Genomic DNA, 26,009 nt, shown 5'->3' with positions numbered 1-26,009 from the left:
TCATTAGTGGGAAGTGACTAATGGTTTTTCACAAGAATTTGTAATCAAACCTCAACCACTTATTTGTTCAACTTTGAATATGCAAAGTATAGCTAATTATCTAAGATTGCCATTGCTACTCTGGGCGACAAAAATGCCAGCCAGTGGCATCAGCAGATTAAGTGAAAAGATTAAACTGTAGCAAAAAGTAATCAACAAAAGTGAATGCAAGAATTCCCCGCACATTTTCATCCCATTACAGGAAGGATGTGGAGATTATGGAGGGTTCCAAACTGGTTCAGCAGGATGCTGCCTGGATTAGAGAGTATAAACTATAAGGAACGGTTGGACAAACTTGCACTGTTTTCTCTGACCCATTGGGGCTAACCCAACAGAGATTTACAAAAATATGAAAGGCCGGGTAAGATAGATAGAGTCTTGTCCTAGGGTAGAGTGTCAAATACTAGAGGGCATAACTTTAAAGTGAGAGGGGAAAGTTTAAAGAGCTGTTACACAGAGAGTGGTTGGAACACACTGCCATGACTAATAGTGATATCGACCCAATAGAGGCATTTAAAAAGCATTTATATAGGCACAAGAACATGCAGGAAATGGAGGATTATGGATCATTTGTAGACAGATGGGATTCATTTGGCATCGCAGTCAGCACAAAAATGGTGTACTTATGGTCTTGCACTTCATAATCAAATTGGTTAGGGAGCCTTCTAAATAACATAAATCTGGAAGGAATGGAGTTCAAGAGAGATGTACTTGTGCAACAGAGGAATAATTCTCAGATTGGGCTCTTACTCTTATTCCACTATGCAGCAAATGGCCATAACATTCCTAGCATGTACTCAAGCCCCTGATGCACATCTAGGTTAAAGGCTAGACAATGAAGCTCAGGTTAATTACAAAGCAACAGCCAATGATGTTTGTGGTCAGCCAAAAGACGTGACAGGCTCTTTGTTGAACTGAGTCTGTTCCAATCTGGGCTGTAACAAGTAACTGAAGGCAGGTACCTTGACCTGGTCGTCCTGTTAAAGCAATCTTTCAAATGTGAAATCCTACTGTGTCAAGGTGGCATAGAATGCAGAACCTTACATCTCGGGAACCAGGGGAAAGAGATGATATATCAGCTATAAAAGTCCAGGTCCAACTATACCTTCGGACATTTCAGCAAAGCCAGCGAGCACTGTGAGGGTCATGTTTTTTTACTTCTCCAGTGCGTTCAACACCATCCGCCCTGCTCTGCTGGGGGAGAAGCTGACAGCGATGCAGGTGGATGCTTTCCTGGTGTCACAGATTCTTGATTATCTGACTGGCAGACCACAGTACGTGTGCTTGCAACACTGTGTGTCCGACAGAGTGATCAGCAGCACTGGGGCTCCACAGGGGACTGTCTTGTCTCCCTTTCTCTTCACCATTTACACCTCGGACTTCAACTACTGCACAGAGTCTTGTCATCTTCAGAAGTTTTCTGATGACTCTGCCATAGTTGGATGCATCAGCAAGGGAAATGAGGCTGAGTACAGGGCTACGGTAGGAAACTTTGTCACATGGTGTGAGCAGAATTATCTGCAGCTTAGTGTGAAAAAGACTAAGGAGCTGGTGGTAGACCTGAGGAGAGCTAAGGTACCGGTGACCCCTGTTTCCATCCAGGGGGTCAGTGTGGACATGGTGGAGGATTACAGATATCTGGGGATACGAATTGACAATAAACTGGACTGGTCAAAGAACACTGAGGCTGTCTACAAGAAGGGTCAGAGCCGTCTCTATTTCCTGAGGAGACTGAGGTCCTTTAACATCTGCCGGACGATGCTGAGGATGTTCTACGAGTCTGTGGTGGCCAGTGCGATCATGTTTGCTGTTGTGTGCTGGGGCAGCAGGCTAAGGATAGCAGACACCAACAGAATCAACAAACTCATTCGTAAGGCCAGTGATGTTGTGGGGATGGAACTGAACTCTCTGACGGTGGTGTCTGAAAAGAGGATGCTGTCCAAGTTGTATGCCATCTTGGACAATGTCTCCCATCCACTACATAATGTACTGGGTGGGCACAGGAGTACATTTAGCCAGAGACTCTTTCCACCGAGATGCAACACAGAGCGTCATAGGAAATCATTCCTGCCTGTGGCCATCAAACTTTACAACTCCTCCCTTGGAGGGTCAAACACCCTGAGCCAATAGGCTGGTCCTGGGCTTATTTCCTGGCATAATTTACATATTACTATTTAACTATTATGGTATTATTACTATTTAATTATTTATGGTGCAACTGTAACGATAACAAATTTCCCCCGGGATCAATAAAGTATGACTATGACTATGACTATGACTACATGAATCCAGCTGGGGTCTCTCCAAGTCTGTTATACTTTTCTCTGAGAAGCAGTATACAGTCCGGAACAGAATGCAGTCCTCCACTAGGAATTTACCAAAGAATTAATTGCAACATGATCCATTCAATGGAAAATGATTTGGGTAAACCAGCAGGAATCTGCCACCAGACACCATCTCTCACCCGCAATCTTGTTCCAACAGAACAGTTTGCTTCCAGCTGGAAAATGCAATGTGGCAGAGCGACAACTTGCTTAAGTTCAGCTATGAGACAGACAAAAGACAAGAATCCCCTTGAAACTAAAGTGCCATATTCAGAACACTGTGCTTACAGATGGCGACCACTGAGACAAAGCACAGTTCACCATCTGATTCTAAAGGAACAATAGTGCCATGAAACAGGACATGATATTGGTATAACATGTACCAAGATGCAGTGAAAAATTTAGCTTTGCAAGCTATTCATACAGATCATTTCAAAACATAAATACAGTGGATTCTGGTGAATTGGGACATTGGAAACAGGATATTTTGGCCCAATTAAGCAGCTGTCAAAATTAGCCAAATTAGCAAAAGGATTGTAAGGGATAAAATTGGTCCTCTTGAAGATCAGAGTGGTCGGCTATGTGTGGAACCAAAGGAAATGGGAGCGATCCTAAATAGGTTTTTTGCATCTGTATTTACTAAGAAAACTGGCATGAAGTCTATGGAATTGAGGGAATCACGTAGTGAGATCATGGAAACTGTACAGATTGAAAAGGAGGAGGTGCTTGCTGTCTTGAGGAAAATTAAAGTGGATAAATCTCCGGGACCTGACAGGGTGTTCCCTCGGACCTTGAAGGAGACTAGTGTTGAAATTGCAGGGGCCCTGGCAGAAATATTTAAAATGTCGCTGTCTACGGGTGAGGTGCCGGAGGATTGGAGAGTGGCTCATGTTGTTCTGTTGTTCAAAAAAGGATTGAAAAGTAATCCGGGAAATTATAGGACGGTGAGTTTAACGTCGGTAGCAGGTAAGTTATTGGAGGGAGTACTAAGAGACAGAATCTACAAGCATTTGGATAGACAGGGACTTATTAGGGAGAGTCAACATGGCTTTGTGCGTGGTAGGTCATGTTTGACCCATCTATTGGAGTTTTTCGAGGAGGTTACCAGGAAAGTGGATGGAGGGAAGGCAGTGGATATTGTCTACATGGATTTCAGTAAGGCCTTTGACAAGGTCCCGCATGGGAGGTTAGTTAGGAAAATTCAGTCGCTAGGTATACATGGAGAGGTGGTAAATTGGATTAGACATTGGCTCAATGGAAGAAGCCAAAGAGTGGTGGTAGAGAATTGCTTCTCTGAGTGGAGGCCTGTGACTAGTGGTGTGCCACAGGGATCAGTGCTGGATCCATTGTTATTTGTCATCTATATCAATGATCTGAATGATAATGTGGTAAATTGGATCAGCAAGTTTGCTGATGATACAAAGATTGGAGGTGTAGTAGACAGTGAGGAATGTTTTCAGAGCCTGCAGAGGGACTTGGACCAGCTGGAAAAATGGGCTGAAAAATGGCAGATGGAGTTTAATACAGACAAGTGTGAGGTATTGCACGTTGGAAGGACAAACCAAGGTAGAACATACAGGGTTAATGGTAAGGCACTGAGGAGTGCAGTAGAACAGAGGGATCTGGGAATACAGATACAAAATTCCCTAAAAGTGGCGTCACAGGTAGATAGGGTCGTAAAGACAGCTTTTGGTACATTGGCCTTTATTAATCAAAGTATTGAGTATAAGAACTGGAATGTTATGATGAGGTTGTATAAGGCATTGGTGAGGCCGAATCTGGAGTATTGTGTTCAGTTTTGGTCACCAAATTACAGGAAGGATATAAATAAGGTTGAAAGAGTGCAGAGAAGGTTTACAAGGATGTTGCCAGGACTTGAGAAACTCAGTTACAGAGAAAGGTTGAATAGGTTAGGACTTTATTCCCTGGAGCGGAGAAGAATGAGGGGATATTTGATAGAGGTATATAAAATTGTGATGGGTATAGATAGAGTGAATGCAAGCAGGCTTTTTCCACTGAGGCAAGGGGAGAAAAAACCAGAGGACATGGGTTAAGGGTGAGGGGGGAAAAGTTTATAGGGAACATTAGAGGGGGCTTCTTCACACAGAGAGTGGTGGGAGTATGGAATGAGCTGCCAGATGAGGTGGTAAATGCGGGTTCTTTTTTAAAATTTAAGAATAAATTGGACAGATACATGCATGGGAGGTGTATGGAGGGGCATGGGAAGTGTGCAGGTCAGTGGGACTAGGCAGAAAATGGTTCGGCACAGCCAAGAAGGGCCAAAAGGCCTGTTTCTGTGCTGTAGTTTCTATGGTTTCTATGGTTTATTGTTTCATAGAAATAGTTAAAAAGGTATATAAAAGACAAACCGAGCAACGAATTACATATTTAAATGAAATGTAAAACATATTAGAACACTACCAGTAGTACTGCAGTACTATAAAGTCTCTTAGTTCCTAATAGTTATTGGCGGAGGAATTTGTCCAGTGTATGCAATGAACAAAATCAGAGCAGACACCTAATGCAGATAATGGACTGCATTCATTACTACAATGGTATCAACGATTGCATTCTCCAAATTTTCATTTTCATTGTAACATTCAAGATGATTGTCGATACCTTCAAATTCTTCATAGTGCTTAACTTGCTGAAGTAGTGAAATCATTTCATTTTCACCTCTGGCCATTTCTGCCATGTCCAAGCCTGAATACTTGAAATCACAGTGAGCAAAAGAGTTCAGAATTGTCTTACTGCTTATTTCTTGCCAATTATCAGTAACAAAAATCACTGCTTTTTGAACACAAACGCACATGACTGACATTATTTAAAAACTGTTCGCTCTGAGCACTGTGTAGCATCTAACAGCAACACATGTGCACACCAGTGACACCAGCATCTGCAGGTTTTCTCATGTCTGTGATTTACTAGTTAGGACCTGTTTGGCAAGAGACCCTTGCCCCAACTAAGTCACATACTTACATGCATAGTTACATGCGCAACTTTCTCTATTAGCCTTTGTTCTTTAAGAGTTGCCCGAAATAAGCGGCTCAGTTAAACGGAAATCCACTGTACATGGAAACAGTCGCGCATTGGGGCAGCATGGTAGTGGCAGTGAGCACAATCACTTTACAGCGCCAACTGTAAGATTGGGGTCTAATTCCCGCCACTGTCTGTAAGGAGTTTGTACGTTCTCCCCAAGACCCCGTGGGTTTCCTCCACATGCTCTGGTTTCCTCCCACATTCCAAAAATGTACAGTTAGTGTTGTTCAATTGAGGGCATGCTTTATTGGCATCGAAAGTGTGACGACATCTGTGGGCTGCCCAGCACAATGATCGCTGATTTGATTTAATGCAAACAATGCATTTTCCTGTATGTTTCAATGTATATGTGACAAACAAAGCTAATCCAACTTTTAGTACAAGTGAACACTGAAAACAGAAGGTAAAACATAGCATTACGGTTTCAGTAGAAGTGCAGTACAGGTAGACAGTAAGGCCATGACAAGGTAGAGAATAAGAACATAAGAAACAGGAGCAGGAGTAGGCCATCCAGCCCATCAAGCCTGCCCCGCCATTCAATAAGATCATGGCTGATCTGTCCGTAAACTCAGCTCCATCTACCTGCCTTTTCCCCATTACCCTTAATTCCCTTACTATGTAAAAGCCTATCTAACTGTATCTCAAATATGTTTAGTGAAGAAGCCTCAACTGCTTCCCTGGGCAGAGAATTCCACAGATTCACCACTCTCTGGGAAAAACAGTTTCTCCTCATCTCTGTCCTAAATCTTCTCTCCTGAATCTTGAGGCAATGTCCCCTAGTTCTAGTCTCACCTACCAATGGAAACAACTTTCCTGCTTCTATCTTATCTATGCCTTTCAAAATTTTGTATGTTTCTATAAGATCCTCTCTCATTCTTCTGAACTCCAGACAGTATAGTTTCAGGCCACTCAATCTCTCCTCATAGGTTAACCCCTTCATCCCTGCAATCAACCTGGTGAACCTCCAAAGCCAGTACACCTTTCCTCAAATATTGAGACCAGAACTGCACACAGTACTCCAGGAGCATTAAATTCACCTTTAATGTACAGAAAGTCCATTCTCTATTCCTAGAAGCTGTTCTTAAGCCTGGCAGCACATGCTCTCAAGTTTTTGTTCCTTCTGCCCATGGGGTGGGGGTTGGGGAGAAGAGAGAACGTCCAGGGTGGGACGGTTCTTTGATTCTTTTCCTGAGGCAGGAAGAAATGTAGACAGAGTCCAGGGAGAGAAGACTGGTTTCTATGTGCAACTTAGAAAGGAGGCTGCACCATTACAGGGACAATTCACCCCATCAGGTATACTGAAGAGATTCAACAGCTACTGGAAGAGGAGGGAAAAGTTACTGAAATCTGAACAGTATCCTTCCAAAAGGAAAACTCAAATCAACTCGACTCTAGAATTTTATTATGGATTTTTGGATACTGTTGTATTCAAGAATGCTAAACAATTAGAACTGGAAAGTGAAAAGTGCCTGTTAGTTTTGAAATGTTTCAAGATGCCTGGAGGGTCTGAAACATAGAGTTAAATGTGTTAGTTATCTGGTACACAACCCAAATGAAGCTGTGCTCCAGAGGTCAGGAGTTTAAAAATAGCCTGTTTTTTTTTGGGGGGGGGTGAATCTTTTTTTAATATACACTATGCTTACCCAAGCCCCTTTTACTGGTTGTGATCTTGGCTCTCAAGAATTACAGGGTTAGAACAACTGTGTGCCTCACACAGCAAGCTGGCACCCCAACCATGAGCATCAACTCCCCCCCCCCCCAACCACCCTGCCTCAAATGCTGTTAAACCAGGTCATTCTCTCTTACTCTCTCTCAATTTTACAAGCATTTATTTTCAGCTTACTCTTCTCATGCTTTTGACAAGCTACTGCACACAACGCATGCTGGAACACATCGCCGCCGATCAAATTATTGGTGGATAGACTGTATCAGTGCTACATAAGCAAAGCCTCAGCATGTCACACAGGAGGCAGGGCAGAGACTGCTGGCAAGCAAGACGCAGCTGTGGGGGGAGGGAAGAAGGCAGATGGACTCAGAGTGCAAAGGAGAGAAAGAAACCAGGAGGCATCGCAGAGGTAGAGGGAAAAAATAGAGATAGCAGACATTTGAAGCTTTTCTTTCTTCCTTTTTAGAGAGATTTCTTCTGTCTCCCACAATCTTCAATGTTTGTTTTAAATTTTTCTACATCAACTTTGTATCCTTTTGGGTTATTTTTGGCTTTTATGCTGCTCTGTTGCTTCATACCAACCCTATTGCAAAAACGGCTTGCTGGCTTTGGCTTGATCCTGTCTTTTTGTTTTGCCTGTCCCTACCTTCATCCCTTGTATCTAATTAGTACCACCTTCCAATTATTTTGCTTGATCTCTCTCTCTCTGAAGGAATTGCAGATACAGCAAGCAGTCAGGGGTAGATGTGCAGAGAGTGAATGGAGGCAAGTTCGTGCCAAGCGAATGTGAGAGAATCCTGGGTCATGAAACTTCCTATCCAACACATACTGGACCAGCTGAACAAGGAACGTCAGTCAAGAAAACTGTTTTGGTGGCACATTTGTAAAGTAGGGTTAAAAGGGTTACAAAAGTTACCCAATTCCATTTAAAATTGACTGGTGAAGTAGTATTAGGCAGTGCGGGGTGAGAGGAATGTGCAAGGGAAAAGTGGAGAATGTGCATTAAAGGTGAGATGGGAGAGTTCAGAGGAGGTGTGGAGCAGGTTTGTTATTACACAGGGTGGTAAGTACCTGAAATGAGCTGGCAAGGATAGTGATGGAAGCAGATACAGTAGTGGCTTTTAAGTAGACACTTGAATATGTAAGACAGGGTATAGTTCATGTGCAGGCAGAAAAGATTTAGTTTAATCAGGTATTGTGTTCAGCACAGACATTGTGGGCCAAAGTGCCTGTTCCATGCTCTACACTATCCTGATGATATGCTGTTTGCATGATTTGTGTTTTTTTCCCTCTTCCTCCGCACATTGAGCATTGGTCTTTTTTTTAAGTTGGGTTCTTTCGGGTTGCTTGCTTTGTGGCTGCCTGTAAGCAGACAAATTTCAAGGTTGTATAATTTATACATACTTTGAATCCTTTGAATGTAATGAACTACTATAAAAAAAATGGGGAAAAAACTACTTATGAAGCATTTCCACTCAAGACCCTATAGTGCTTTACAGCCAACAGCATATTTGTCAATTGTAGTCATTGTGTACTGTTGAAAAATGAGTGACTGATATGGGCACATATGGTCAACTAGCCAGAACATAAGGAATAACTAGCCTGGAAAATGAATCTCAGGGTTGTATGTGGTGACATATATGTACTCTGATAATACATTTACTTTGAGCTTTGAATAAATAGTCAGATAAGGAAGTGACAAAACAAATTGATGAAGGTAGAGCAGCGGATGTGGTGTATATGGATTTTATTTTTTATTTATTAAGATACAGTGCAGAATAGGCCCTCTGGCAACCCCCAATTTAACCCTAGTCTAATCACAGGACAATTTACAATGACCAATTCAACTACTAACTGGCAAGTCTTTGGACTGTGGGAGGAAACCAGAGCACCCAGAGGAAATCTGCATGGTCACAGGGAGAAAATACAAACTCTTTACAGGCAGCGGCAAGAATTGACCCTTGGGTCACCAGTACTGTAAAGCACTGTGCGGACCACTACGCTACTGTGCCGCATAAGGCACTCGACAAGATTGCCCACAGTAGGCTCATTCAGAAAGTCAGGAGGCAGAGGATCCAGGTGAACAGGGTTTCAGAAATGGCTTGCCCACAGATGGCAGAGCGTGGTCGTAGACAGACCACAGTGTTAGCTGTGAGGAGGATGCTAAGAGGATGCAAGGTGACTTGGATAGGTTGGGTGAGTGGGCAAGTTCATGGCAGATGCAATTTAATGTGGATAAATGTGAGGTTATCCACTTTGGTGGCAAAAACAGGAAAACAGATTATTATCCGAATGATGGCCGATTATGAAAAGGGGAGGTGCAAAGAGATCTGGGTGTCATTGTACACCAGTCTTTGAAAGTGGGCATGCAGGTACAGCGGGCGGTGAAAAAGGCAAATGATATGCTGGTATTCATAGCAAGATGATTCGAGTACAGGAGCAGGGAGGTACTACTGCAGTTGTACAAGGCCTTGGTGAGACCACACCTGGAGTATTGTGTGCAGTTTTGGTCCCTTCATCTGAGGAAAGACATTCTTGCCATAGAGGGAGTACAAAGAAGGTTCACCAGATTGATTCCTGGGATGGCAGGACTTTCATATGATGAAAGACTGGATCAACTAGGCTTATACTCTCTGGAATTTAGAAGATTGAGGGGGGATCTTATTGAAATGTATAAAATTCTAAAGGGATTGGACAGGCTAAATGCAGGAAGATTGTTCCCAATGTTGGGGAAGTCCAGAATGAGGGGTCATAGTTTAAGGATAAAGGGGAAGCCTTTTAGGACCGAGATGAGGAAAAACTTCTTCACACAGAGAGTGGTGAATCTGTGGAATTCTCTGCCACAGGAAACAGTTGAGGCCAGTTCATTGGCTATATTTACGAGGGAGTTAGATATGGCCCTTGTGGGTAAAGGGATCAGGGGGTATGGAGGGAAGGCTGGTACAGGGTTCTGAGTTGGATGATCAGCCATGATCATACTGAATGGCGGTGCAGGCTCGAAGGGCCGAATGGCCTACTCCTGCACCTATTTTCTATGTTTCTATGGAACGTATTCTCGCTGGAGGTCCATGACCAGTGGTGTTCTGGGACCCCTGCTCTTAGATGAGGAAGTTTAGCTTAGATGAGGAAGTAGAGGAGAGGGTTATTAAGAATGCAGATGAAGGTTGGTGGTGTTGTGGATAGTGTAGAAGGTGGTCCAAGTTACAACAGGATGCAGAGATGGAATGAGAAATGGCAGATGGAGTTCAACCCAGAAAAGGGCAAAGTGATACACTTTGGAAGATTGAACCTGAAGGCAGAGTATAAGGTTAATGGCAAGATTCTTAGCAGAGTGGAGGAACAAAGAGATTATGTCCACAGACCCCCCCAAAGATGCTGCATGAGTTGATAGGGAGGTTAAGAAAGCATTTGGTGTGTTGCCCTTCATAAGTCAGGGAATTGAGTTCAAGAGCTGTGAGCTAATGTTGCTGCTCTATAAAACTCTGGTTAGACCACCACTTGGAGTATTGTGTTCAGCTCCGGTCACTTCATTATGGGATGTGGAAGCTTTAGAGAGAGTGTGGAGGAGATTTACCAGGATGCTGCCTGGATTAGAAAGCATGTCTTATGAGGAAGAGGTTGAGCAAGCTTTGGCTTTCTTTTTGGAACAAAAGAAGATGAGAGGCGACTTGATAGAGGTATGTAAGATGATAAGAGGCACAGATAGAGCAACAACATTGCCTTTTTCCCAAAGCACAACTGGCTAATACAAAGGGGTATAATTTTAAATTGATGGGAGTAAAGAACAGGAGGATGTCGGAGGTACTTAAACAGAGTGGTTAATGCATGGAACGTGCTGCCAGGGATGGGTGGTAGAGGCAGATACATTAGGGACATTTAAGAGACTCTTAGAGAGGCATGTGGATGAAAAGAAAATGGAGAGCTCTGTGGGAGGGAAGGGTTAGATTGATTTTGGGGTAGGTTAAGAGGTCGGCACAATATTGCCGGTCGAAGGGTCTGTACTGTTCTATGTTCTAAACTAACAGCTATGAGAAACATAACCAGTTCATTTGTTGAAATGATTTTGGTTGAGGGATAAGTATCTCCCAGACAGCAGCAGAAGTATCACTGCCAAATTTTTTAAAGTGCTGGAAATCTGAAATTAAAACAGAAAATGCTGGAAACAAAGTGGGCTGGGCAGCATCTGTGGAAACAAAAACAAAGACACTGTTTCAAGTCCAAGACCTTTCGTTCAGACACAGGGTCTCCTTCCAGTGATGCTGCCTGACTGCTGAGTGTTTCCAGCATTTTGTTTTTACTTGGAGATCTCCTGGGCTTTTCTTTAAAACAACGCCATTGTGATTGATGATGTCTATCCAAAGTGTGAATGGAGTCTTGGTTAAAAAGCTTCATCCACATAAAACAGAACCTCAGAAAGAGCAATGCTCTCTTGGCACTGATACACAACCAGCTTGAACTAACTACTGGGAAAGGAAAAAAACACAATTCCAACTTTAAATGTGGTGCATTTCCTTGGCTTGATGAAAGGTATCTGAAGGTAGTAATGGAGGACTGTTTTAGGCCTGTGACTTGTGCTGTGCTGCTGGGATTGGTGCTGAGTTTCCTCCCACATAGCCCTCCCATTTTCCTTTCATCCTCGTGCCTATCTGAGTCTCTTAAATGCCCCCAGAGTATCTGCCTCTACCACCCATCCTTGGTAGCACATTCCACACATCAACGACTCTGTTTTAAAAAAAGTATCTCTGACATCCTCCTATACTTTACTCGTATCACCTATATTAATGAATGGAGATGGCATGGTTTGCAGATGACACCAAAATTACTGATTTACTGGACTGTGAACAACGTTATCTATGCTCAAAAAAGCAACAGAGAAAGTGTGCCAAAGCATGGGAGATGGAATTTTACTTGGACAAGTGTGAATTCTTTTATTTTTTTAAGTTACCCCAGGGCAGGAATTACAGAGTTACTGGCAGGTCCCTTGAAAGTATTGTAGACAGAGAGACCTGGGGGTACAAATAGAGACACAATATACTGTGGGTGCTGGAAGATAGACCAAAAGAAATAATAAGTTGCTGGAGGAATTCCACAGGTCAGGCAGCATCTCTGAATCTCTGTCTCGCCTGACAGGGAGGTCCCTGGATCATCTTCCTTTCTATCAGCTTCCACAAGCTGCAGCTCTTTGTTGCCTTCACTATCAGTTTAACACCACCCTCCTCCACCCGAGTCCATGGCCAATCAATCCCTCTTAACTTCACTCTACCTATCACTTGCTACCTCACCCCCTCCCCTCACCTCTTCATAGTGACCATCTTCCCTCCACTCTTTCAGTACAAATGAAGTGTTTCACAGTTCAAAGTAAATTTATTATCAAAGTACATATATGTCACGGGAGACAACCTGAAATTCATTTTCTTGTGGGCATTCTCAATAAATCCATTATAGAATAATAATAATAGAATCAATGAAAGACTGTTTGTCTAACAAGTGTGCAAAAGACAACAACCTGTGTAAATACAAAAAGAAAGAAATAATAAATAAGCAAGCAATAAATATTGAGAATATTAGCTGAAGAGTCCAGGAAAGTGAGTCCATAGTTTGTGGTTATGTTTCAATGATGATGAGGCAAGTGAAACCCAGAATATGAAGATATCTACAGTATTTCCCACCGGAGATGCTGCCTGACCCAGTTTGTTCGGGAGCTCATTTATTGCGAGAGGTACAGGTGTACAGCTCCATGAAAGTGATAACACTGGTAGACAGGGTGTGAAGAAGTCATTTGGTTTCAACAGTCAAGGCTCTGCGTACAAGAGCTGGGAAGTGATGCTACACCTTACAAGATGTTGGAGAGACCACATTTGGAGTACTTGTGCAGTTCTAGTCAACCAGCAGTAAAGGATGTCATTAAGTTGGAAAGGGCGTAGAAAAGATCCAGAAGCATGTCACCAGGATTGAAAGCCTTGAGTTATAACGAGAGACTGGATTGGCTGGGGCTCTTTCACTGGAACATGGGTGATATTACGGAGGATTATAAAGTCATGAGGAACATAGATAAGGTAAATAGCTTCAGTCTCTTTCCCAGGTAGATTTAAGGTGAGATGGGAAAGGTTTAAAGGCACACGAGGGGCGGCCTTTTTTCTAAACAAAGGATAATGGGTATGTGGAACAAGCTCTCAGGGAAAGTTGCAGACACTGGTACAAATACAATATTTAGAATACATTTCGACAGGTACATGGATAAGAAAGGTTTACAGAGATATGAACTGAAGTCAAGTAGGCAATTTGGTCAGAATTGACAAGTTGGGACAAGTTGCCTGTTTCCGTGACTATGACTCTATAATTGCAAATATTAAGGAACCTACAATACAAATGCCCCACCCTCCAGCCTCCTGTTGATTGCCCCACTCAGCAACTCCAGCCCACTCACCAGACTCCTACAGTACAGATGCCCCAATCGCCAGCCTCCTGTTCCTCATATTTGATTGCTTGAAGACTTTTGTCCACGTTTGTCAGGACGCTGAAGCAGGGACCCAATCGCAGACCACGTACTGTGTGCACAATGATATTTACTGAGCAGTAAATCCAGGGAGGGGGAGGGGCAACAAAGTCAGCGTCAAAGTTCAGGTGGAGATGAAAAATTCCAGAGAAATCCAAAAACCAGAAACAGGATACAGGCAGAGTCAATATTCAGACGGACAAGGTTCAGACACAAATGCTGGAAAGGCTCAGGAAAACTCACTGGCACAATCTGGCAACAAACAGGTGAAAACACAGGACTGAAATACACTGAGCAATAAACAGAGAGGCAGATGATAGGTGGAGTACAATGCGACTGAAGTGGCAGCAAAACAGGTAATAATGAGAAACAGGTAAGAGGTGGAGTACTCAGTAATACAAGGGCCGTAATACAGTAGAGCAGGAGTGGGGACAGGAGCACATGGGGCATGAAAACAAACAAGAGCACATGGCAATACAAATCCACAGACTGACAGCTAGCGGGGAACACACAAAAAGGTCAAAGTTCAACTGGAGGTACTGACCATGTTGAAGATTCAGCTCCTTAGGCAACAATGGCCTCAGGTTTCTTCTGTACCAGATGCTTCACTGTGCCGCACAGTGGCCGAGGCAGCTGCAGAGGTCACTGAATCTCACTTCGGAAGTGTTTGTCTTAGTTTGCACTGAGAGCCCCCAGGCAGACTCTGCCCGGGTGTCAGTTTATTCAAAATCTGTCGTCTCGCTGCACTGCTCTCCCAAAATTGAATCCTCACTGTGACAGGCTGAGTGTATTTCTACATCCCACACAGGAATATAATCAGTGTCCTGATCTGGTAACACCCCATGTGCACACAATTGACCTCGACATTAAGCACAACACAATGACAGTCCCTATCTTGTCTTCTGATAGGCATGAGAGAGACTGAAATATCAACAAACCATTATCAGTATGGTTGGGGGCGCGGGAGTGTGGACGGATGATGCTATGATCTTTCAATAAATGGCCTTCCAATGTCCAGCACCTGAGAGATTCTAAATCCAATTTTACAGATCCCAATTGTGCGGTCTGTATGTCCTATCACCCTCCAACATCGGAGCTCAGGTAGGCGGGCACAAGGGCTATGTCACGCCACCAGGGAAGTGTTGGGATTGACATCATTATGCGTAGGATCTTGCAAAGTGCACCCAAACTCATGGTGGCTCACTTGAAAAAGCTATCACCCACCACCAGACCATTCTATCCATCAGAAGACTCCGAGTCCATCCTGTGTCTATCTCACCCCCTGTGGAGTTGCATAATTGGTAAATGGTTTATTATCATCACATTTGCCAAGAATCAATGAAACACTCATTTCGCATGGCATCCACGCAGATCATTTCAAGAAAAACTAGTGGATCAAGTTAGTATAAGGGAAAGGTAATAATGGAATGCAGAATATAGTGTTATACGTACAGAGAAAGTGCAGCATAGTAGAACACAAAGTGCAAAGGCCAAGATGAGGTAGATTGAGGTCAAAAGTTCTGCTTGATCATACAGCAGGTCCATTCAGTAGTCCTTTAAAAGTGGTGTAGAATCTACATAACTCTGTCATGGATGGTCCCAACTCCACTGCAAAAGGAGGAGGGTTGGGCATTGGGCTAGCAACCCCATCTCATAAAATCCCAGAGCTACTGAAATGCCAACAAAGGCTCTAAGAACCTTATTCCTCGGAGAGGATGGTTCTTTGACATAAGATGGGCTACGCCTGGGGACAACTTGAGAGACTGGCCCCGGACAGAGGGCTCTGGCAAACTGCAGTCAGCGGCATTTGCCCCAGTAGGGGTGTTGGACTGAACTGACTAACAGAGGCTCCATGACCTACAGAGCTGCTGTCAACAGGAAAGGAAAAGAAACTCACCAGTGTTCACTGGGGCTTCATTTGTTTGTGGTGCATTATTTGCCAGTGTTCACCACTTTGTCACACTGGTCAATGAAGAGTGACTGGCTAGTGAGGAAGACCTGGCACAAGTGAAGAGTGACTGGCTAGTGAGGAAGAATGTTCATGAAACTGAAGTAAAGTGCGAGTCAATGGGTGTGCAAGAGAAGCAAACTGGTGGATAGTCAGAGGAAGTCTGAAAGCAAGTATCCAAAGCAGAAGCTGAATTTAGGGAGAAGGGAACTTTGCTATTAAGAACTTAGAGAAAAATCTATAGTAGTTTTTATCTTAATTCAGGATCTTCTGTACTGAAGATAATGCAAATTTTATTAAGTCACCATTCAGCATTCCATACCAAAACACCTAATTAATTCAGCTATTGCATATTTCATAATATTTTAAGAATAAATTATGTAGTAATTTTACTTCCCAAAGTAGCAGCTCCCAGCGGCCCCACATTGGGAGGTGACAAGTTAACCTCCGATGCCCGAGTGGCCAGTCAACATGTCGACTGCAGTTGAGTTCTCTGATGTTGAAATGCAACCAGTATCGGTGTCTGTGTGCGAGGTGGGGTGGGTAAGCAACTTAGGGAGAGAGAAGTGAAGGGAGGGGAAGGTGAAGAGGGGAAAAGAGAGGAGGAGAAGGAAAGGGGAGGGCGAGGAAATGGGGTGGGGGGTGAGGGAGGAGGGGGTGAAGGGGTGAGGGAGGTGAGGGGGAAGAAGAGTGGAGGGGAAAAGAAGAAGGGAGGGAAGGGTGTAAGATGGGAGGGAAAGGGTAGAAGACGAGAGAGGGTGGAAGAGGAAGAGGGAAGGGATCTGAGACACTTGCAGCATTGAACAAATCTGTTCACATCATCCTTTCAGCCATTCCATCCAAGAAAGCAACCACATAAAAACAAATTCTTTTTTAGCACCTCTGACTCTTTTGCCAGTTGTCTTATCCCACATTCAGGAACAATTTCTCCATAATTACTGCTGAAACACATACTTTTTGACAGTTGCATTAAGTCTTCCCCAAAGCTTCTCTGTGCTGGGGAGCGAATCTCAGTTCTTCAGTCTTTCCACATTACTTTTTCAATCCTGCTACCATTCTATTAAATCTCTGCACCTTTCTCTGCCGAAAAGAAGGAAGAGTCAGGACAAGCTCCACAGTATCGCGAGTGACTAACCTTAGCAGATATTTTAAGGTGGGGTATATGATGCAAAAGAGTCATTTCCACTTTAACTATCAGATGAAACAGTGATTCACAAAAAAAAAGAAACAGCGATTCACCATTTACTATGGTCACACCAGAAGCTACATACAAGTATGCAACACTATCAATATTTCAGAATCAGTATCCTAGAATTTGTTATAATAATAACAGAATACCCCTGATTTTCTGGAGATCAGTGTTGGTGACTACAAGAAAAGCCTGCTTAAACCAACACCAAAAGTTAACAAATTTCACAACACATGCCAGTGATATAAAATCTGATTCTGATACTAGTCACCATCAAAATTACAGGCAAGTTATATGAATCAGAAGTCTTTGTGTCTCACATCAGTATGTGTCTCTCCATGGGGTATAACACATGCACCAAACATTACTGCACTCTGGTGTGATAAGTGAAAGACTCGTAATGCCAGCTCTATAACGTAATGAGATACTAAAAACACAAGCAATTACCAGCACACAGCAAGGGACGTATCAGCTGCTCCTCACAGTGAGGGGAGAAGGACTGATCTTCTGAAGGCCAAAGAGACGGGGAGGTAAGTCAAATGGACCCCCAATCGTAGAAGATAGTGTTCAATGCATCAAACCCTGAGACAATCAACTGATCCGCCAAATAGAACAATCAAATTCCATTCCCACCCACCCCCCGACTTATATATGCAAGGGATTTTTCCATCATTTCGGCAGCTCCAAAACAAATTCGGTTTGCAAAAAGAGTCATTTTTTCAGGTATCTCCAGCTAAGACCCTATATAAGATCACATCTTTCTGTTTTTGAGACGGCAGAACCTGATAAATTAGATAATCATTTAAGATCATGTTTAGGGACAGAGCACATCATCGCCTATCTGTATGATGCCGTACAAAACAAGTGTCATACAACAATGGATAATACTAAAAAAGAGTGGGAAAAGGAGTTGGGTACAGAGATAGAAACATAGAAACATAGAAAATAGGTGCAGGAGTAGGCCATTCGGCCCTTCGAGCCTGCACCGCCATTTATTATGATCATCCAACTCAGAACCCCGCCCCAGCCTTCCCTCCATACCCACTGACCCCTGTAGCCACAAGGGCCATATCTAACTCCCTCTTAAATATAGCCAATGAACTGGCCTCAACTGTTTCCTGTGGCAGAGAATTCCACAGATTCACCACTCTCTGTGTGAAGAAGTTTTTCCTCATCTCGGTCCTAAAAGGCTTCCCCTTTATCCTCAAACTGTGGCCCCTCGTTCTGGACTTCCCCAACATCGGGAACAATCTTCCTGCATCTAGCCTGTCCAATCCCTTTAGGATTTTATATGTTTCAATCAGATCCCCCCTCAATCTTCTAAATTCCAACGAGTACAAGCCCAGTTCATCCAGTCTTTCTTCATATGAAAGCCCTGCCATCCCAGGAATCAATCTGGTGAACCTTCTTTGTACTCCCTCTATGGCAAGGATGTCTTTCCTCAGATTAGGGGATCAAAACTGCACACAATACTCCAAGTGTGGTCTCACCAAGGCCTTGTACAACTGCAGTAGTACCTCCCTGCTCCTGTACTCGAATCTTCTCGCTATAAATGCCAGCATACCATTCACCTTTTTCACCGCCTGCTGTACCTGCATGCCCACTTTCAATGACTGGTGTATAATGACACCCAGGTCTCGTTGCACCTCCCCTTTTCCTAATTGGCCACCATTCAGATAATAATCTGTTTTCCTATTTTTGCCACCAAAGTGGATAACTTCACATTTATCCACATTAAATTGCATCTGCCATGAATTTGCCCACTCACCCAACCTATCCAAGTCACCTTGCATCCTCTTAGCATCCTCCTCACAGCTAACACTGCCACCCAGCTTCGTGTCATCCGCAAACTTGGAGATGCTGCATTTAATTCCCTCATCCAAGTCATTAATATATATTGTAAACAACTGGGGTCCCAGCACTGAGCCTTGCGGTACCCCACTAGTCACCGCCTGCCATTCTGAAAAGGTCCCGTTTATTCCCACTCTTTGCTTCCTGTCTGCTAACCAATTCTCTATCCACATCAATACCTTACCCCCAATACCGTGTGCTTTAAGTTTGCACACTAATCTCCTGTGTGGGACCTTGTCAAAAGCCTTTTGAAAATCCAAATATACCACATCCACTGGTTCTCCCCTATCCACTCTGCTAGTTACATCCTCAAAAAATTCTATGAGATTCGTCAGACATGATTTTCCTTTCACAAATCCATGCTGACTTTGTCCGATGATTTCACCGCTTTCCAAATATGCTGTTATCACATCTTTGATAACTGACTCCAGCAGTTTCCCCACCACCGACATTAGGCTAACCGGTCTATAATTCCCCGGTTTCTCTCTCCCTCCTTTTTTCAAAAGTGGGGTTATATGGAATGAGGCTTTGCAGTATGTTAACTCCTGTTCCATCAATGCCAGGCATTGTTTAATACAATTTAAAACCCTACATAGACTACATTACTCAAAAGTAAGGATTCAGAAAATATTCCCAGAAGTGTCCCCAATGTGTGAGAAATGCAAGTCCTCAGAGGCAAATTTCTAACATAGGCATGCTTTATGTCCCAGGATACAAGAGTATTGGAAGCAAATATTCGAGGTCCTATCGAAGGTACTAAAGGTTCAGATAATACCAGACCCTACTTTAATAATTTTTGGAACTTCTGCGAGGTCAGATAAATTCCAGGCTACCCAGCAACAACTCCTGACCTATGGCATACTTAATGGAAAGAAACTCATACTGATGTTCTGGAAAAAGGAGGAAACTCCATCACTCAGACAATGGCTGGCTGCATTAATGGATACTCTGCATCTAGAGAGGATAAGATACGTTATCAAGGACAGACTCGAGGAATTTGAAAAAATCTGGCAACCATTACTGTTGTATTTAGAAGAGACCGACAGCTGAACTAAGTGTGGGGGGCAGTAGGACCTAAACAGCACATACGGGTGGGGTGAGGTGAGGGGAGGGGAAGGCTGGGAAGGGGAAAGGAGAGGGGGTGGTAGGGTTTCCTTTGCTTTTTGCTTGTTTACTATACACACATTCATTTTACTTTCATTATGTTGTTATAAGAAAGAAAAGAAAAAAGAAGCATTGTACTTTAGGACATTGTCGGTTGTGGTTAAGCTGATGTTGCTTCACAATAAAAACATTTGAAAACAAAAAAATAAAATAAATAAATTCCATCCCACCCCCCCCCAACCAAAAATTCTGATCAATCCCGAGGGAGAGACTGATTTTCCAATTATATTGTGACCCGAGATTCATATGCAGTTATTACAACAGTAATGAAGACAAAGCAATATGATCTGGGGTTTAAATATGCAACCACCGCTAGGTACACTTTCAATCTGCAACTGCCTAGAGGCTCGAGGGAAATATAAAATATCTTTACAGAAGGTTAATTTTAATTATTAATCTAACAGTTATAATAGATCAGATAGTAAAGAAACTGCAAACAGTTTACGACAAGAAATATTTCTGTCACAGCTCAAGCAACTGATGTATGAAATCTGTTAAATAAAAGCAGAAAACTATATTTTTAATGTTTCTCAATTTGGAAAATGCTTCACATTTTGTTCTTTCTGGTAGACCTATGTTGCAAGAGTCCTTTAACACCCCATTCCTGCTCACCACAGCTTACTAATAGAACACTACAATACACCATTGCACTCCTGATACATCGACCCACTTCCATGTTGGTGGGAGAGAGAGGGGTCACCGCTGTAGGAGGCGTGTCAGAAAAGATTTGGTAAGTAGTAGATGATACACAGTGACTATGATATGTCAGTGATTGGGAGAATGACTGTTTCCTTTGATGGACAGCAGAGGGGTGACTTTGGATAAAAACAGAAAACAGAAAGTAGTCAGCATCAATGGAATGAGAAGCAAAATTAGTGTTTCTCCAAACATTCAATATTAACTCTTTCTTCCCTTCCACAAGTGTGGCCTGACACAAGTGCTTCCAGCATTGTCTGTTTTTGTTTCAGATTTCCAGCATCTGCAGTTTTTTTAAATATGTAATTCCACTTCCTTTGCCCTGGGTTCTGTTGGACTACTTCATTTTTTGAACAGGATTCATCCAAGCAGTATTGCGTATTCTAGATAATCTTGACTTGTTGAAAAGGATTAAACTCATGTGAAGTCCAGTGAATCCCTCACCACAAGGTTCCTAAGATATTAACGTGGCTGGGCCTATTTAGTTTCTTGTCAAACAGTAAAACTCAGGAAACTGTTGGTGATGAATCTGACATTTAAAATTCCATAAATGTCAGTGGGTAGTGACTAGACCAGAGACACAAGAGACTGGAATATGAAGTAACACACAACCTGCTGGAATTACTCAGCATGTTAAGCAGCATCTGTGGGACGAAATAAGCTGTCAATACTTCAGTTCAAAACCTTGCACTGGGACTGAGAGTGGAGGGGCCCCTTTCACCTGTCTCAGCCTTCCAACTCCAACCCTGCTCACCTCCCCTCCTGACACTCTCGGCCTGTCACCTTACACCCCATCCTCTGTCCACCAATCACCTTGGAATCTTTCTTGCCACTCCCTTTCCCCTCTCTCCGCAGGCCATCCCTCCTCCTCATTCTCAGTTCTGATGCAGGGCTTCAACTAGAAATGCCTGTAGTTTCTTTCTTCCCACAGATGCTGCTCTACCCAGACTTCCTCTGTCTGGAGATAATCACTGCCAAGTATGAGAACATACAGTAGTCTTGCTGAAGGACGGAGAGGGAATGTGCACAGCAGAAAGAGGAACAATTGCAAATCCTCATCAGGGAGAACCAACAGTACTGGTCAGGTGGATGTACACATGCAGACTAGTTGCTGATGTTAAGTGTCTGGCTGCAGGAGGTCTGACTCCCAACATAAGTGTCAAAAGAAGGGAGAGAGAGGCAGGAAAGAAACAAGTCTTCTGCACTGCAACTCAAAAGTCACTGGATATTTTTAGCCTACACCTCCCATTGATGGACACCTAAACTTTGATCCACAACTAACCTCTACCAATCGATCATCGGCTATCTCCCACGTCTGCAATTCTCAAAAGAGGTAGAGGTCAAAACTTCAGCCTTAGCATCTGGGCGCCATCAGGGCAATACTAGGAGCACTGAGAAAACATATCTGTGGGAAATTGACAAAAAGTCTGTCCTAAATACTTCACACTTCCTTACAAATGACTCTAGCTCACAACAAACTACAGTACGTACAATCTGTCTTACACACTGATCACTTATTCCTTCAGCATGCTGCTCATTCACAGTTGTAGATTCCCTCCCTCACTTCCTCTCAAACAAAACCAACACTCATTCATTTCTGTTGATCGATCATCACCATTGCTACTAATCGCCAAAGAGAAGATGGCAGAAAAAGCAAGTTACTGCAGACCTCACTAGTTTTGCTCTCACCTGCATTACACCCACCTTACAAAGTGACAGACCTGCATCTCCCAGTCCGAACTTCCAGAACACTATGTTGCACACACCGGCATTCTGCATAATTCTACATATGTAGCGCTATAAAGCAACATATGTACACCAGTACTACGCCTTGGTGTCAAATAAAGACAGACCAATAAGTAACCCATAGTATTTTATAGTAAATAGGCTGGTAACAAGGTGGTAAGGTGGGGGGGGGGGTTATATAGAAGGCAGGGTTTGAGGGTTGGCACAACATTGCTGTATCCCACTGTATTATTCTATGTTCTATTAACAGGCCAACACCCACCACTAATGCATCACTGTACAAGTGTCCATCAGTACTCTGTTCAGTCCAATACCAACTTCTATCAGACTGGAACTGATCCAGGTGTTTTGCAGTAACCAGTACTACCCAACCCTAACAGCAGGTGCAGTGAAAACCCTGCTGAGCAACTAAATGCCAAATTAAATTTATTCTGTTAATACAATTGCTATATGAAGATCAGGATTTCCCACTCATACTTCCCTTAAATATTTCACCTTTCACCCTTAACCCACGGCCTCTAATTCTAGTTTCACCCAACCTCAATGGAAAAAGCCTGCTTGCATTGACCCTATCTTCACCTCCCATAATTTTGCATACCTCTACCAGATTTCTGCACGTGCTCATACAGCCAGGGAATAAAGTTCTAACCTATTCAAACGTTCCCAAAAACTCATAACCTCAGGTCCCGGCAACATCGTTGCAAACTTTCGCTGTGCTTGGAAAACAGCTTTTGGTCCAAGAATACTTCCTGCAATTTTTGTTCTGATCTCAAATTTCCAGCAATTTTTTTTTCTCTCTCAGCAAAGGTTAGGAGCTGGACTCAGTCAGCTGGTGTCCACTGAGCAGTCTCACAACAGTTGATCTCTTTAGGTCCCAAAATCACATCGCCTGTCTCAGACGTTGACCAAACCTTCCCTACTGCAACAAACAGAATGCTAGAGAAAGTCGGCAACTACGGAAGGAAAATGGACAACTGGAACTTCAGGTCTAGAACCTTCATCCAGTCCAACCCAACCTGAAACTCTCGACTATTCATTTCCCTCCACGAATGATGCATGATCAGCTTCACCATTTTGTTGTTTCCGATTACAGCATCCGGAGTCTCCTGCGCTTCCACCCTCCCCCTCGACCCAACTCAACACCTACCTGGGACATTTGTGGCCTGAAGTTGATGTCTTTGAGATCGATGGACCCAGGACTCAGGTTGTGCAGAAGCTGACAGAGCAGTACTCCATCTCTCAGCGCCTGTGCCAGGTCAAAGACCTGGGCTGCTGGCCACACCACACGGTGATTTGGGGGCAGCACCTTGCAGTCAATGAGCCAGCGACCACACTGGCGCCATTCCTCCATCATGAAACTGGGCGAAGACGCGAGGAAGTATTAAAAGGAAGGACCAGGGAGGGCAATGAGGCGAGGAGAAAGGATGAAGTGGCAGTGTAGGGGATGGCGATGGAGGATCGGGTTCAAAATTCTTGGGAAATTAATCCTAGGAAGGGGCAGGTGGGGGCGACCAGAGGACAATGGGGAAAGAGGAAAAGAACGTGTAGGGACTGCGAAAGGGAACCAAAGTCAGAGAGGAGGAGAAATGAAACCCAAGTTGTTCGTGGGGAGAGTTGGGATGAGGGTGCTGGGGTGAAAGGTCCCGGGTAGCACAGAGGGATAGCTACCTGGAGCGGCGGAGTGTTCTGTGGAAGGAGTGAGAGGTAGGGGATGCGGGAAAAGGGAGGTGGGCACGGCAGGAGGTGGGTATGTGTTTGACCGAAGAGCAGGTTCTACGGAGGGTGGGGCGAATGATGCCGGTGGACGCGCCGTCCTTTAGGGACTGTCGGAGTGTGGCGGGGAGGGTGGTGGGGGTCGCGGTCCCGAACGGTGATTAGGAGCTTGTTAGAGGGTCGCGGTCCTGGGAAGTGGGGCGACTACGGATCGGGTCTCCTTTGCGAGGTTAGGGTGCTGAGGGTCCGAATGTCGCTGCCACTGAAGCGCAGATCGGGAGCCGGGCTCAGGGTGCAGCTAGCCGGGCTGGAGCGGGATCCCGGGCCAGAGCCGGGGCTGAGGCTGTTCCCATAGAACCTGAGCGGGGAGGAAGCGGCCTTCCCAGTGGCACTGATCCGACGTGCAGTGAATCCCCTCTCCGGACACAATATATCTCCGTCTGGCCGCTCTGTAACTTTGTATCCAAGCCCCACGATTCCCTCCAAGCGACTGATCAGCGGACACACAGTGGCCAATATGCACGCCGCTCGCCGGCGCGCGCAGCGTGGGCGCGCATCAGTGCGCAAGCTTTCCGGCTGCAATCATGATCTACTGTTTGATAATCTTTAAAACTCATCCACTGGATTGCTTAGCGCCTATGCAACAATGAAACACCGAATTTAATTCTACATTTTGATTAGATTTGAATCCATTTTCTTTAACAGTTAACACACACAAAATTGCTGGAGGAACTCAGCGGGCTAGACAACATCAATTGAAAAGAATAGACTCGACGTTTCGGGCCGAGTCCCTTCAACAGGACTGGAGAGTGATGAAGGGACTTGGCCCGAAACATCGACTGTACTATTTTCCTTAGGTGCTGAGTTCCTCCAGCATTTTGTGTGTGTTGCTTGGAGATCCAGCATCTGCAGGCTTTCTCGTTTGTTCTGAAACAGTTGTCTGTTTACAAATAATCTAAATTAACCGGGAAGTACTGGAAAGAGAGAGAACAGCGGGAAAGGTAAAGCCCCGCGACCCATGGCCATGTATCAATACGTTTTCCACATCTTCATATCCTAACTTATTATTGTAATCCCAGGTCTCCTTATCCTCTAATATCCTTAAATAATTGTCAGCTCCCTTTTAATCTCCATTGACCATAACCCAAAATACCTTTGCATTGCTACAAACTCATCCTCTGATCAGGATCTTCTATATTCCTTAACATGCATACATTCCAAAATCTACTTATTAAACATACTTCGATGGTTCTTCTAGCAGTTTCCAAGGATTGCAAGGCAGTGGCATAACTAAAGATAAATAAATGTGCCTCCCCAATAAACAAACATCTCAAAAGGTACAATCAAAGAAATCATAGATTTTTATTGGTCTATGCTGTGTTATATTTATAGGTGAGGGAGAAAGGAGGAGATGGATACTGAAATAGGGTAGATAGAGTTCTGTCCACTGGATGGATCTCTTTGGTCAGATGACTGTTTTCTGGAAAAAAAATGGGAAATGCTGTTAATAAGCAAACTAATCAGCAGCAGCAAAAAGCAAATCAGAGATTATCTTTTCAGATCAATCACCTCCTGTCAAAACTGGAAAATATTAAAGGGACAGATGAACATATATTGTGAATATGTGAGAGTTTAAGGGAAAGGAGGAAGTGATCGAAGGAGCAGGGGAGGTGATGGAGGGGATGCAGTGGCATCTCAAATATGCAATGGGGCACAAAAACAGAGGATGGGGGAATATTGAGAGCGGGAGAATCATTATATGAAATTATTGCTACTCCTACGCTTATTGCTGTAAGTCCTTCTAATTCAGTATTGTATTACTCCCAACCATTGCACACATTGCTGTAGGAAAGCAGCATCCATTATCAAAGATCCTCACCACCCAGACAATGCTCTTTTCTCTCTGCTGCCATTGGGTAGAAGCTACAGGTGTCTCAGGACTCACACTACCAGGTGCAAGGACAGTTACTACCCCTCAACCATCAGGCTCTTGAACAAAAAGGGATAACTACACTCAGTTAAGAACTCTTTTATCTTGATATTGCATGCTCCTTATTTATTGCTATTTATTTATATCTGCATTTGCACAGTTTGTTGTTCATTGATCCTGTTTAGTTACTGTTCTATAGATTTGCTAA

General features: G+C 43.7%; 1 protein-coding gene across 2 annotated transcripts in view; it reads right to left on the bottom strand.

The window, feature by feature from the left end:
• The window catches only part of vav2 (vav 2 guanine nucleotide exchange factor), a 213,427-nt gene extending 189,024 nt beyond the window's left edge, over window positions 1-24,403 (bottom strand). Inside the window, exon 1 of one of the 2 annotated variants that reach the window (XM_072240493.1) lies at window positions 23,306-24,403. In XM_072240493.1, coding sequence (XP_072096594.1) covers window positions 23,306-23,512 — 207 coding nt within the window. In that variant the 5' untranslated portion in view covers window positions 23,513-24,403. The remainder of the gene's footprint in view (window positions 1-23,305) is intronic. The other variant, XM_072240492.1, reaches the window with a different exon arrangement.
• Window positions 24,404-26,009: the final 1,606 nt, after the last annotated feature.

The sequence above is a fragment of the Mobula birostris genome, chromosome 22 (genome assembly GCF_030028105.1).
Source record: "Mobula birostris isolate sMobBir1 chromosome 22, sMobBir1.hap1, whole genome shotgun sequence".
NCBI lineage: Eukaryota > Metazoa > Chordata > Chondrichthyes > Myliobatiformes > Myliobatidae > Mobula > Mobula birostris.
This window is presented reverse-complemented; position numbering and strand designations above follow the sequence as displayed.